A 10,602-nucleotide genomic window follows, 5' to 3' on the forward strand; every position below is an offset into this window, starting at 1 on the left:
GATGGATGCAGGATGTGGTTCAGCATTGTCTTGCTGAATTCTGCAAGGCCTTCCCTGAAAGAGACGTTGTCTGGATGGGAGCAGATGTTGCTGTAAAACCTCCATGTACTTTTCAGCATTGATGGAGCTTCACAGATGTGGAAGCTGCCTACGCCATAGGCACTAATGCAGCCCCATCCCATCAGAGATGCAGCTTTTCACCTGTCCAACTTTTCCTAGATGAGTTGCTGCCATCAGATTCACTATCAGCTCATATTTTCCATCAAATGCTAAAATGTCTCAGTTTCATCATCTGAGATGTTGTTTATGGATGAGATGTGGAAATCATCGTTTCCTGACGTTTTTCAGCTTAATAAAATGAAACCTTCAGACATTCACTGCAGTCTAGACGAGGGTGACAAGCAGTTCTGCCGCTGTTGACCCAGTTGTGGTTCTGTGTCCAGCAGCAGCAGACTCAGCAGCAGCAGAGTTACATCGCCCAGGTCCTCCAGGATCCAAACTCGGACGAGCCGGGCGGTGGCAGCAGCGAGGAGGACCGGGGCTCGTCCCAGGATGAGGAGATGCTGAACGGAGGGAACAGCATCAACGAGGCGGGTTTCCAGTCAGGAGAGGACAGTCTGATCGCAAACGAGGTCCATCAGTAGCCGAAGGCCAGGCTGGAGGGAGGGGGCGGAGCTAGTTCATACCCACGCATCAGTCAAACAGGAGGCTGGCTGGAGCTACCAGCAGACTGGTAGCACCCCCCCCCCACTTCAGCCTGAAGACCCTGACCTTCGACGCCGGCGTTGGGTCACCCACATCCAGCCCTGCACACCAGTGGCGGCCTGAAGGACATCAGACTGTCCCCACAGGAAGTCCCTGTACATGACCATAAAGCCAAATTTTTTGTTTTTCTTGGTTGGGGAGGGTTAAAGTCGTGCCTCGGCTGGATTTACTTTGTTCGCACTTGTGTCTTGACACCTGATCCGTCTGCAGGTTGTCCGATCCAGACCTGCTGATGCTGATGTTGTCTTTTTCCTCTAATCGAACCCATGGTGATGCCACCGTCCGGTGTTACGTCACCGGCAGTTGTTATAGACGTAGAAGCTTCGCTTATGCAGACGTCCCTCTTCCCCTCCACTCATTCTGATCCCCTCCTTCCCTACTTTCCCTCCCTCCTCTCCTTCCCTCCTCTCCCTCCCTTCTCTCCTTCCCTCCTCTCCTTCCCTTCTCTCCCTCCCTCCTCTCCTTCCCTTCTCTCCTTCCCTCCTCTCCCTCCCTCCTCTCCTTCCCTCCTTTCCTTCCCATCATCTCCTTCTCTCCTCTCCTTCCCTCCTTTCCTTCCCATCATCTCCTTCTCTCCTCTCCTTCCCTTCTCTCCTTCCCATCATCTCCTTCTCTCCTTTCCTTCTCTCCTCTCCTTCTCTCCTCTCCTTTCCGCTCCGTTGAACATCAATCCTGCTGGTTTTTCTTCACCCACCACGTAGAAGTTCTGTTTCTCTGATGACCGCCAGGCTTTCGCTGCATGTTGTTCCAACATTAACGAAGTCGCTGCCTTCGGATGATGTCATCCACTGCAGGACTACGCTGTGTTTCCCTCCTCATCTCATCTTGGCAGTATGTCCTCCCACCTGCTGGATGAGTTTTCAGCTCCAGAACCAGCAGCCCTGATGCGAGGATACCTTCTTTTCTGGTTTTGATTTCACCTGAACTACCTTAACCTGTGAATAAGGGAACAGGGACGTTTGTGTCTGTCGGTTAGAAACTGAACTCTTTAAGACTCAGACTTTTCCAGCAGCAGCAGCGGTGTTGTCAGATCTCGGGTAGATGCAGAAGAGCAGTGCTTTTCGTCCAGAAGATCTACCCCCAAAGCCTGAAGCTGTTAGGACTCTCAAGGGAAATGTTTTCTGTTTGTTTGGAGGTGTGTGAGTGTGTGTGGTAGCTTATTGTACAGCAACCTGCATCATGTAGAGTCCAGCAACGTCTCCAGGTAACCTGAAACACCCTTACAGGCTCCAGAGCTTGTCTAACGGATCATCCATCTGTCGTTGGGTCAGTTTTCCTTCACTGTGGTAGAAAAAAACAATCATGGTCGACGTCGTCTCCACACATCAAAAAATGTCATCACTGCTTTCAGCTGCAGGTCTATCCAGATGTGTTCAGGGTCAAGATTCACTTCCTGTCTCTTCTGACCTCTGACTTACAGAGCATGCTCAAATCCATCAAGCAGTTTTCCTGACATGCAGCCATCTGTTCAGGAAAGCCTTGTTTCCACCACCAGGTCGGGCGGTTAGGGAGCGGATATGGTTTGTAAGCTGTAACCACAGCAACCGTAACCTTACCTGAGAGGCGGAGCATCAGCCGGATAGCGATAGATGCGTCAGCGTGACGCCATTGCTTCCTTAGAGCACAACCAGAACATGACTCAGAAACTACGGAGGAGGATGGAGGTCGTCCACCAGCCGTTTTAACAGAGATTTAATCAACAAAAAGAAAGTCTGTTGCTCTGAACGAGGAGCCGTTCCTGCTCTGTTTTTATGCCAGGACGCACAGGAAGGGACTCATTTTAGTCTAACAGACTGTAGCGTGTCAAACTCCACCCTTTCAGGTCAGTTGTTTAGATGGGATCCTGCTGTTGGGGTACCAAACAAAATAGGATGGGTAGGAACCACAAAATTAGCATCCCACTCTGCCCTGTCAGTGGAAACTGGGCTTATATATCTATATTTAGACGAGGCAGGACTCAAAGTTCAGATCAGGAAACCAAACACGCCTTTAATCAGCCGCTTTTCAGTGATAGTTTTTACCGTCTGAAACAGAAACATAACAACAGCTTTCATTAGTAATAAGTATTTAGTTTAGTTTGGTTAGTTTAGTTATGACGTTATCTGCTGTTTTTTACATTTCTCTCAAGCTTTAGCTTCTGAAAAGGCTCCTCTGTTCCTTAGTTAGTAGGAACTTAAAAGTTAGGAAGCTGAGGCTACAGCTAACATCACTAGCTAACGTCATTGTTTAGTTAGCTCAGCCTGACTTGCTTTAATGAGAACAAATATAAAACCATTCATTTCTGCTCAGTTTGAGCTTGTGTCAAACTGAGCAGAAGTTTCAGTTTGGATTAAACATACAAGCATAAAACTAACACACAAAGCAAACACATGAAGCTAACATGTAAAATAAACACATAAACTAATACATAAACACAAAAAACTAACATGTGAAGCTAACACATGAAGCTAACATGTAAAATTAACACATAAACTAATACATAAACACAAAAAACTAACATGTGAAGCTAACACATGACGCTAACATGTAAAATTAACACATAAACTAATACATAAACACAAAAAACTAACATGTGAAGCTAACACATGAAGCTAACATGTAAAATTAACACAAACTAATACATAAACACAAAAAACTAACATGTGAAGCTAACACATGACGCTAACATGTAAAATTAACACATAAACTAATACATAAACACAAAAAACTAACATGTGAAGCTAACACATGACGCTAACATGTAAAACTAACACAAACTAATACGTAAAACACACAAAGCTAACACACAAAGCTAACACATGACGCTAACATGTAAAATTAACACAAACTAATACATAAACACAAAAAACTAACATGTGAAGCTAACACATGACGCTAACATGTAAAACTAACACATAAACTAATACGTAAAACACACAAAGCTAACACACAAAGCTAACACATGACGCTAACATGTAAAATTAACACATAAACTAATACGTAAAACACATAAAACTAACACACAAAGCTAACACATGACGCTAACATGTAAAACTAACACATAAACTAATACGTAAAACACATAAAACTAACACACAAAGCTAACACATGACGCTAACATGTAAAATTAACACATAAACTAATACGTAAAACACATAAAACTAACACACAAAGCTAACACATGACGCTAACATGTAAAATTAACACATAAACTAATACATAAACACAAAAAACTAACATGTGAAGCTAACACATGACGCTAACGTGTAAAACTAACACATAAACTAATACTTAAAACACAAAACTAACACACAAAGCTAACACATGAAGCTAACATGTAAAATTAACACATAAACTAATACATAAACACAAAAAACTAACATGTGAAGCTAACACATGACGCTATCATGTAAAACTAACACATAAACTAATACGTAAAACACATAAAACTAACACACAAAGCTAACACATGACGCTAACATGTAAAACTAACACATAAACTAATACGTAAACACAAAAAACTAACATGTGAAGCTAACACATGAAGCTAACATGTAAAATTAACACATAAACTAATACATAAACACAAAAAACTAACATGTGAAGCTAACACATGACGCTAACATGTAAAATTAACACAAACTAATACATAAACACAAAAAACTAAGATGTGAAGCTAACACATGAAGCTAACATGTAAAATTAACACATAAACTAATATGTAAAACACATAAAACTAACACACAAAGCTAACACATGACGCTAACATGTAAAATTAACACATAAACTAATGTGTAAAACACATAAAACTAACACACAAAGCTAACACATGACGCTAACAGATCCTCATATGTTGATTGTTTATGTTCAGATTTTAAGACGCCATCGCATGTGATTTTGCTCTGATCTGACCCCTGATGGACCAACTAAATCCGCTACCAGGGAGAATATACTTGTTTGTGCACATGCTCAGAAAATAGCGCTATGTGTCTGCAAGCTGCAAAATGAGCGCAACCAGTAGGGGGACCAGTTAGGGACCAGTTAGACCAGGTGTTTGGTCTCAGGGTCGAGAGGGGTAACGATAACTGAAAGTTTCACAAGCGAGACACGGTGTGTTTGGTTTAGGGTGTGTGTATACCGTCCACAATGCTACTGTTTTGGTTGATCTCAAAATGAACCAATCACTGAGCTACTCTATCATCTCCATGTTTATCGTGTTTCCATCCTACAGTTTCAGCTTCTATCTGGTCTGAGTTCTCTAATGCGCCCCTGATGGTACACAAGCAAGGATGAGAACAATCGCACTCATAGCAGCTGGTTGAAAACAAACACAAGTTTCAAAAGGAAGAATTTTCGAGCCTACTAGCAACTCTGGCTACTAGCGACAAAAAACTTTATAGCCATATAAACATGATATTAGAAATCCTCTACTCTCTTTGGTTTCTAATCATTGTTGTTTACGTTCTAGGTGATGATGTATGAGGGTTGTAGCAGTCTCGACCATGGAAAGCAATGATGAAGAAAGATGAGGATGGTCAGATGGATGAAGATGATGGAATTGACCAAAATATCTGTTTATAAGCTGCTGGCCAATGAAACGCAATGAGATGTTTGCTGCAAAGATCTCTGCTTTCCGTCTGCAGTAGTTCGCGGTACACTCCAGGATTAATATTTTCCTCTACAGATTACAGTAGTGCCTTACACTTCATATAATAATGTAAGATTAAAATGGTAAATCACACAAACAAGGTGATTACGTTTCATCACGTCAACAGATATATTGAAATTTTATGTACATAAAGGCACATGAAAACGTTCTCAGACTGAGAAACAAGACTGATGGTTTTCCTCTGATTTTCCCAGCTGCTTACCTGCATTAATATGATCCGTAGTTTTCAATATGATCCGTAGTTTTCAATATGATCCGTAGTTGTTGGGTAACAGGTTTGTCAGGTTCCTCAGTGTCCAGGATCTGATGGTCCAGGGTCGGGTCCGTTAGCCCCGTTATCTCCGTTAGCATCTGTGGTCAATGAAGTGGAGAGAAGTGTGGAGAACATGTGTCTTTGGGAAGTTGTGCTCTGTCCTTGGACCTCATCCCCTTCAGCTTTCCTCTAATTATCGCTCGGAAAACAGCGAAGCCTCACGTTGCTGAAACCACAGCCGCGCAGTGCAGCATTGTTCATGCAGATCCACCTCATCAGAAAAACAAGTCGCATTTGCCTTCACCTCCATGTATTGTAGAGTGCAACCCTTACACGTCATCTCCCAGAATGCATTGTGCCAGAAAAATAATGGTGACCTCCATAGTTCAGAAACGTAGTAAATACATGCGATTTATAAAGTAATTAGGAATGTTCACGCGTCAGAGACAGTACATCTTTAGTAGAACGGGGCAGTAACTACGTGTTGAGGCCAAAATGTGCTAATAGCTGGGGTTGCTTTTAAAGGCTCAGCCCCAGTTCCTTCCTGTGGGTCTGCTGCTCTGTTTCACAAGTAAGGTTTCCATTTCTTTTGGGATCAGGGAGTGACGGTTGTTTCGCCCTTCTACAGGTTGTTGGGTGGTATTTGGATGTTTCAATGACCACCACTAATTAAAACCTTAAAGAAAAAAGAGGGCATCTACTCGTGAGCAAGGAGATCAGGAAGATTCAACTGGTGGAAACAGGGATTCAACCAGTACCGTGCTACCACATTGACTAACAGAAAACCACATAAACCGAGTCGGGTTGAGAAGTACGAGCACCAGATATGACTCGGTGCTGCCCTCTAGTGGAAATGTGCTCTTTAACGTCACGCCGCCACCATGATGGCTTCTCTACATAGAAACTATCCGATGGAAACTGACCTGGCTGGCAGTGGTAGATGCTGACATGCAGCGACATGGTGATGATGATGATGATGATGATGGAATAGTCTCAGGTGTTTTTTTTTTTTTATAATGTTTACATGAGTTTTTGTTGCGGCTGTGTGTGCGTGTGCGCGTGGCTGACACAGAGCCGGACTATGAAAGCTGTAGCCGCCGCTCGCTCGCGGCTACACGCCGGAGAACCTGCAGCGTTTGTGTCCAGATGTTTCCTGTTCACTTCAGCCGCATGTTGGAGGTCCGAACACAAGAATCCAGTTTCGGCTCGGCAGCTTTGAACCCCACAAAACAGAAAGTTCACAAGTTCTTAATTCCCTGTCTCTTCTCGGTGTAAAAATTAACCGAACCCAACTCATTTCAACTGGATCCACCAGAAAGTAGTCTTAAGATAATCAGAAGTAATCTCAGTTATTTATGCAAATAAGCCCAAGAAAACCCGGTTCCAGCTGTTCTGGGTTGGTTCTGGTTCTGTGTCCTGCTGGCTGCAGAGTTCGGTACTGAAGATGCGTTGAAGGTTTGCTTTTTGTTTTTCTTAGTTTTTTAAAGCTGAAGTTCCTGAAATGTGAAGAAATGAAGCGTCGGCTGAAAGCTACAGGAAATGAAAGGTGTAAAAATAAAAATGTAAATAGATTTCGGACTGCACCATCCTGCACGGACACGAGCCCGAATCCTCGTTTCCGCTCCAAGCTTCAGTCTGTTGCTTCATTTCATGGTTTTAATTTATTGCTGTGACACTTATTTATTTTTACTTTGCCCTTCACGTGTACAGTGAAAATTTTGTCCTATTTATGTTCCATGATGAATAAAACTGATTCTCATCTGCTGTTTTCTTTGTTTGTGGAGACAATCAGAACTGTAAAACTAAACAAAAAGATGAAATTCAGTCTGATAAAACTGCTTCCTCACCATGATCGTAGCATCTAGAACCAGTTCTAGAAGAAGTTCTCCTCCCCTTCCAGCCTGTCTGGTTTCTGCAGTCAGGATGAGGCTGGACTCTGACCACACAAACTAGCATATTCCGTATGAATGGACAGATGAAGGTGCAGGAAATGAATGATGAGAAGCTGACAGATGGTTGTCATGAAGCCTCTAACCACAAATTTACATTTTTATTATTTTTATTGATTTTTATGCCCTGGTAGGGTCACCCATGGCAAACAGGTCTCTAGGGGAGGGACCAGACAAAGCGTGGCTCAGCAGATCCTCTGGTGAGTCTAATCAGTGATCCAGGATAGGGTTAGGGCCAAGCAGGTGTGGGCATGCTCATTGCCCCCCGACTTGGCACCTGTACGTTGGGGTTTACCCCGGTGGACGAAAGGGTAGCCTCCCTCCGCCTTCGGGTGGGGGGACGGGTCCTGACTGTTGTTTGTGCTTATGCACCAAACAGCAGTTCAGAGTACCCACCCTTTTTAGAGTCCTTGGGGGGGGTGTTGGAGAGCACTCCTTCCAGGGACTCCCTCGTTCTGCTCAGGGACTTCAGTGCTCACGTGGGCAACGACAGCGAGACCTGGAGGGGCGTGATTAGGAGGAATGGCCCCCCTGATCTAAATCCAAGTGGTGTTTTGTTCTTGGACTTCTGTGCTCATTATGGACTGTCCATAATGAACACCTTCAGACATAAGAGTGTCCACATGTGCACTTGGCACCAGGACACTCTAGGCCGCAGTTCTATGATCGACTTTGTAGTCGTGTCGTCGGACTTGCGGCCGCATGTCCTGGACACTCGGGTGAAGAGAGGGGCGGAGCTGTTAACTGATCACCACCTGGTGGTGAGTTGGCTCAGATGGTGGGGGAGGATGCCGGTCAGGCCTGGTAGAACCAAGCGTGTTGTGAGGGTCTGCTGGGAACGTCTGGCAGAGTCCCCTGTCAGAAAGAGTTTCAACTCCCATCTCTGGCAGAGCTTCAACCATGTCCCGGGTGAGGCGGGGGACATTGAGTCCGAGTGGGCTGTGGCCGTAAAGTTGCCTGTCATGGCGGTAACCCTGAACTCGGTTGGTGGACACCGGCAGTAAGGGATGCCGTCAAGCTGAAGAAGGAGTCCTATCGGGCCTTTTTGGGCAGCGGTGGATAATGGATGGATGTTTGGATGGATGGATAATGTATGGATGATAGATAATGGATGAATGGGTGGATTATAATAATAATAATACATTTTATTTAAAAGTGCCTTTTAAAACACCCAAGGACACTGTATAAAAAAGAACATTAAAATAGTTAAAAAAACAATAAATACAAAAGTGAACGGAGGACAACATAAAGTTGGTGAGTGTGTGACTAGACAACGTAGGACTGTCTGAACAAATGTGTTTTGAGTTGTGATTTGAGGAGAGGAAGAGAGTCTATGGTACATATATCAGGGGAAAGAGAGTTCCAGAGATGGGGAGCAGAGCGGCTGAATGCTCGGCTCCCCATAGTGACGAAGCGGGCAAGGGGGACAAGAAGCTGGAGAGAGGAGGAGGAGCGAAGTGAACGGACCGGAGTGGCAATGTGCAGGAGATCATATATGGAGGGGCCAGATTGTGGAGTGCTTTGAACGTATTGAGGAGAATTTTGAAGTTAATTCTTTGTTTTACGGGGAGCCAGTGAAGTTGTTGTAAGATGGGGGTGATGTGGTGGGTAGAAGGGGTCCGTGTAATGATGCGTGCTGCAGAGTTTTGGAGGAGCTGCAGTTTCTGGAGGGATTTATTAGGGAGACCAAAGAAAAGAGAGTTGCAGTAGTCAATCCGGGAGGTAACAAGACTGTGGACGAGGATGGCAGTGGTGTGGGGGGTGAGAGAGGGACGGAGACGAGAAATGTTTCTCAAATGAAAATATGCAGACGGGGTGACACTGTTAATGTGGGAGTGAAAGGAAAGAGTGCTGTCGAGGACGACACCCAGACTCTTTACCTGAGGGGAGGACAGGTGAGTTGTTTATGGAAATGGGAAAACTGTTGGATTTGGAGAGAGTGGGGGGCGTGCCTACCAGGAGGACTTCTGTTTTAGAACTGTTGAGTTTGAGGAAGTTGGATTAAAACCAAGAATGAATTTCTTGTAGACAGGTGGTGAGGGAGGTTGGTGGAAGTGAAGAGGATGGTTTGGTAGAGAGGTAGAGCTGGGTGTCGTCCATGTAGCCATGAATATTAATATTGTGTCTGCGAAAGATGAAACCAAGCAGAAGAATGTAGATAATGAAGAGGAGGTGCCCCAGGACTGAGCCCTTTGTAATATTGGTGAGGAGAGAGAAGAGAGTTCTGGAGTTGTGTTGATTGGACTGAATGACACCAGAGTAGTAAGCAGATTTTGCTAAGGAGAGACTGTCCTTGTATAGCACTACATGGTTATTGTACATTTCTTTGTGTATAGTGAGTCCAGTTTTGTTATAGAGTCGTTCCAGTTATCGTCTTTGGGATTTGAGTCGACGGAGGGCAGGAGTGAACCAGGGTGCAGAGTGGGTGGAAGAGACGGATCTGGTTTTCAGTGGAGCATGAGTATTCAGAAGAGTATGGAGATTGTTGTTATAGTGGGAAACCAGGTCATCAGGTGAGCAGTTGGCATGTGGACTGGGAAAACTGATGATTTCAGAAGAAAAAGTGTCAGTGTTGATGTCCTTAACACTACGGAATGAGACGGTCAGGGGAGAAAGATTCTGGACAGAAGGAGGTTGACATTGAAATAATGAGTCTATGGTCAGTGTAAGGCAGCGTATGAGGTTTACAGTCGATGGCAGTGATACCAGAGCAGCAGACTAAATCCAAGATATGACCTTTACAGTGAGCTGGAAATTAACTTTCTAGACAAGATGAAAAGTCTTTGGACAGAGCATTAAGTTATTGTCCATATGAATATTAAAGTCTATTCTACTATTCTATTCTATTCTATTCTACAGTAATTTATCAGACGCTTTTATCCAAAGCGACTTACATTAGAGAGGAAGAACAACACAAGCAAGAATTCAAACAAGATGGACGTCGTCATTAAGTGGTGGTCAGACTCCTGGGAGTCCAGGTGGACCCA

General features: G+C 44.1%; 1 protein-coding gene across 5 annotated transcripts in view; it reads left to right on the top strand.

The window, feature by feature from the left end:
- Nucleotides 1-1,192, top strand: part of LOC121638913 (CSC1-like protein 2) — a 43,622-nt gene extending 42,430 nt beyond the window's left edge. For 4 of the 5 annotated variants that reach the window (XM_041983990.1, XM_041983993.1, XM_041983991.1 and 1 more), the window contains one exon: nucleotides 444-1,192. In XM_041983990.1, the coding sequence (XP_041839924.1) occupies nucleotides 444-644 (201 nt within the window). In that variant the 3' untranslated portion in view covers nucleotides 645-1,192. The remainder of the gene's footprint in view (nucleotides 1-443) is intronic. The other variant, XM_041983992.1, reaches the window with a different exon arrangement.
- Nucleotides 1,193-10,602: the final 9,410 nt, after the last annotated feature.

Source organism: Melanotaenia boesemani, chromosome 4 (genome assembly GCF_017639745.1).
Source record: "Melanotaenia boesemani isolate fMelBoe1 chromosome 4, fMelBoe1.pri, whole genome shotgun sequence".
Taxonomy (NCBI): Eukaryota; Metazoa; Chordata; class Actinopteri; order Atheriniformes; family Melanotaeniidae; genus Melanotaenia; species Melanotaenia boesemani.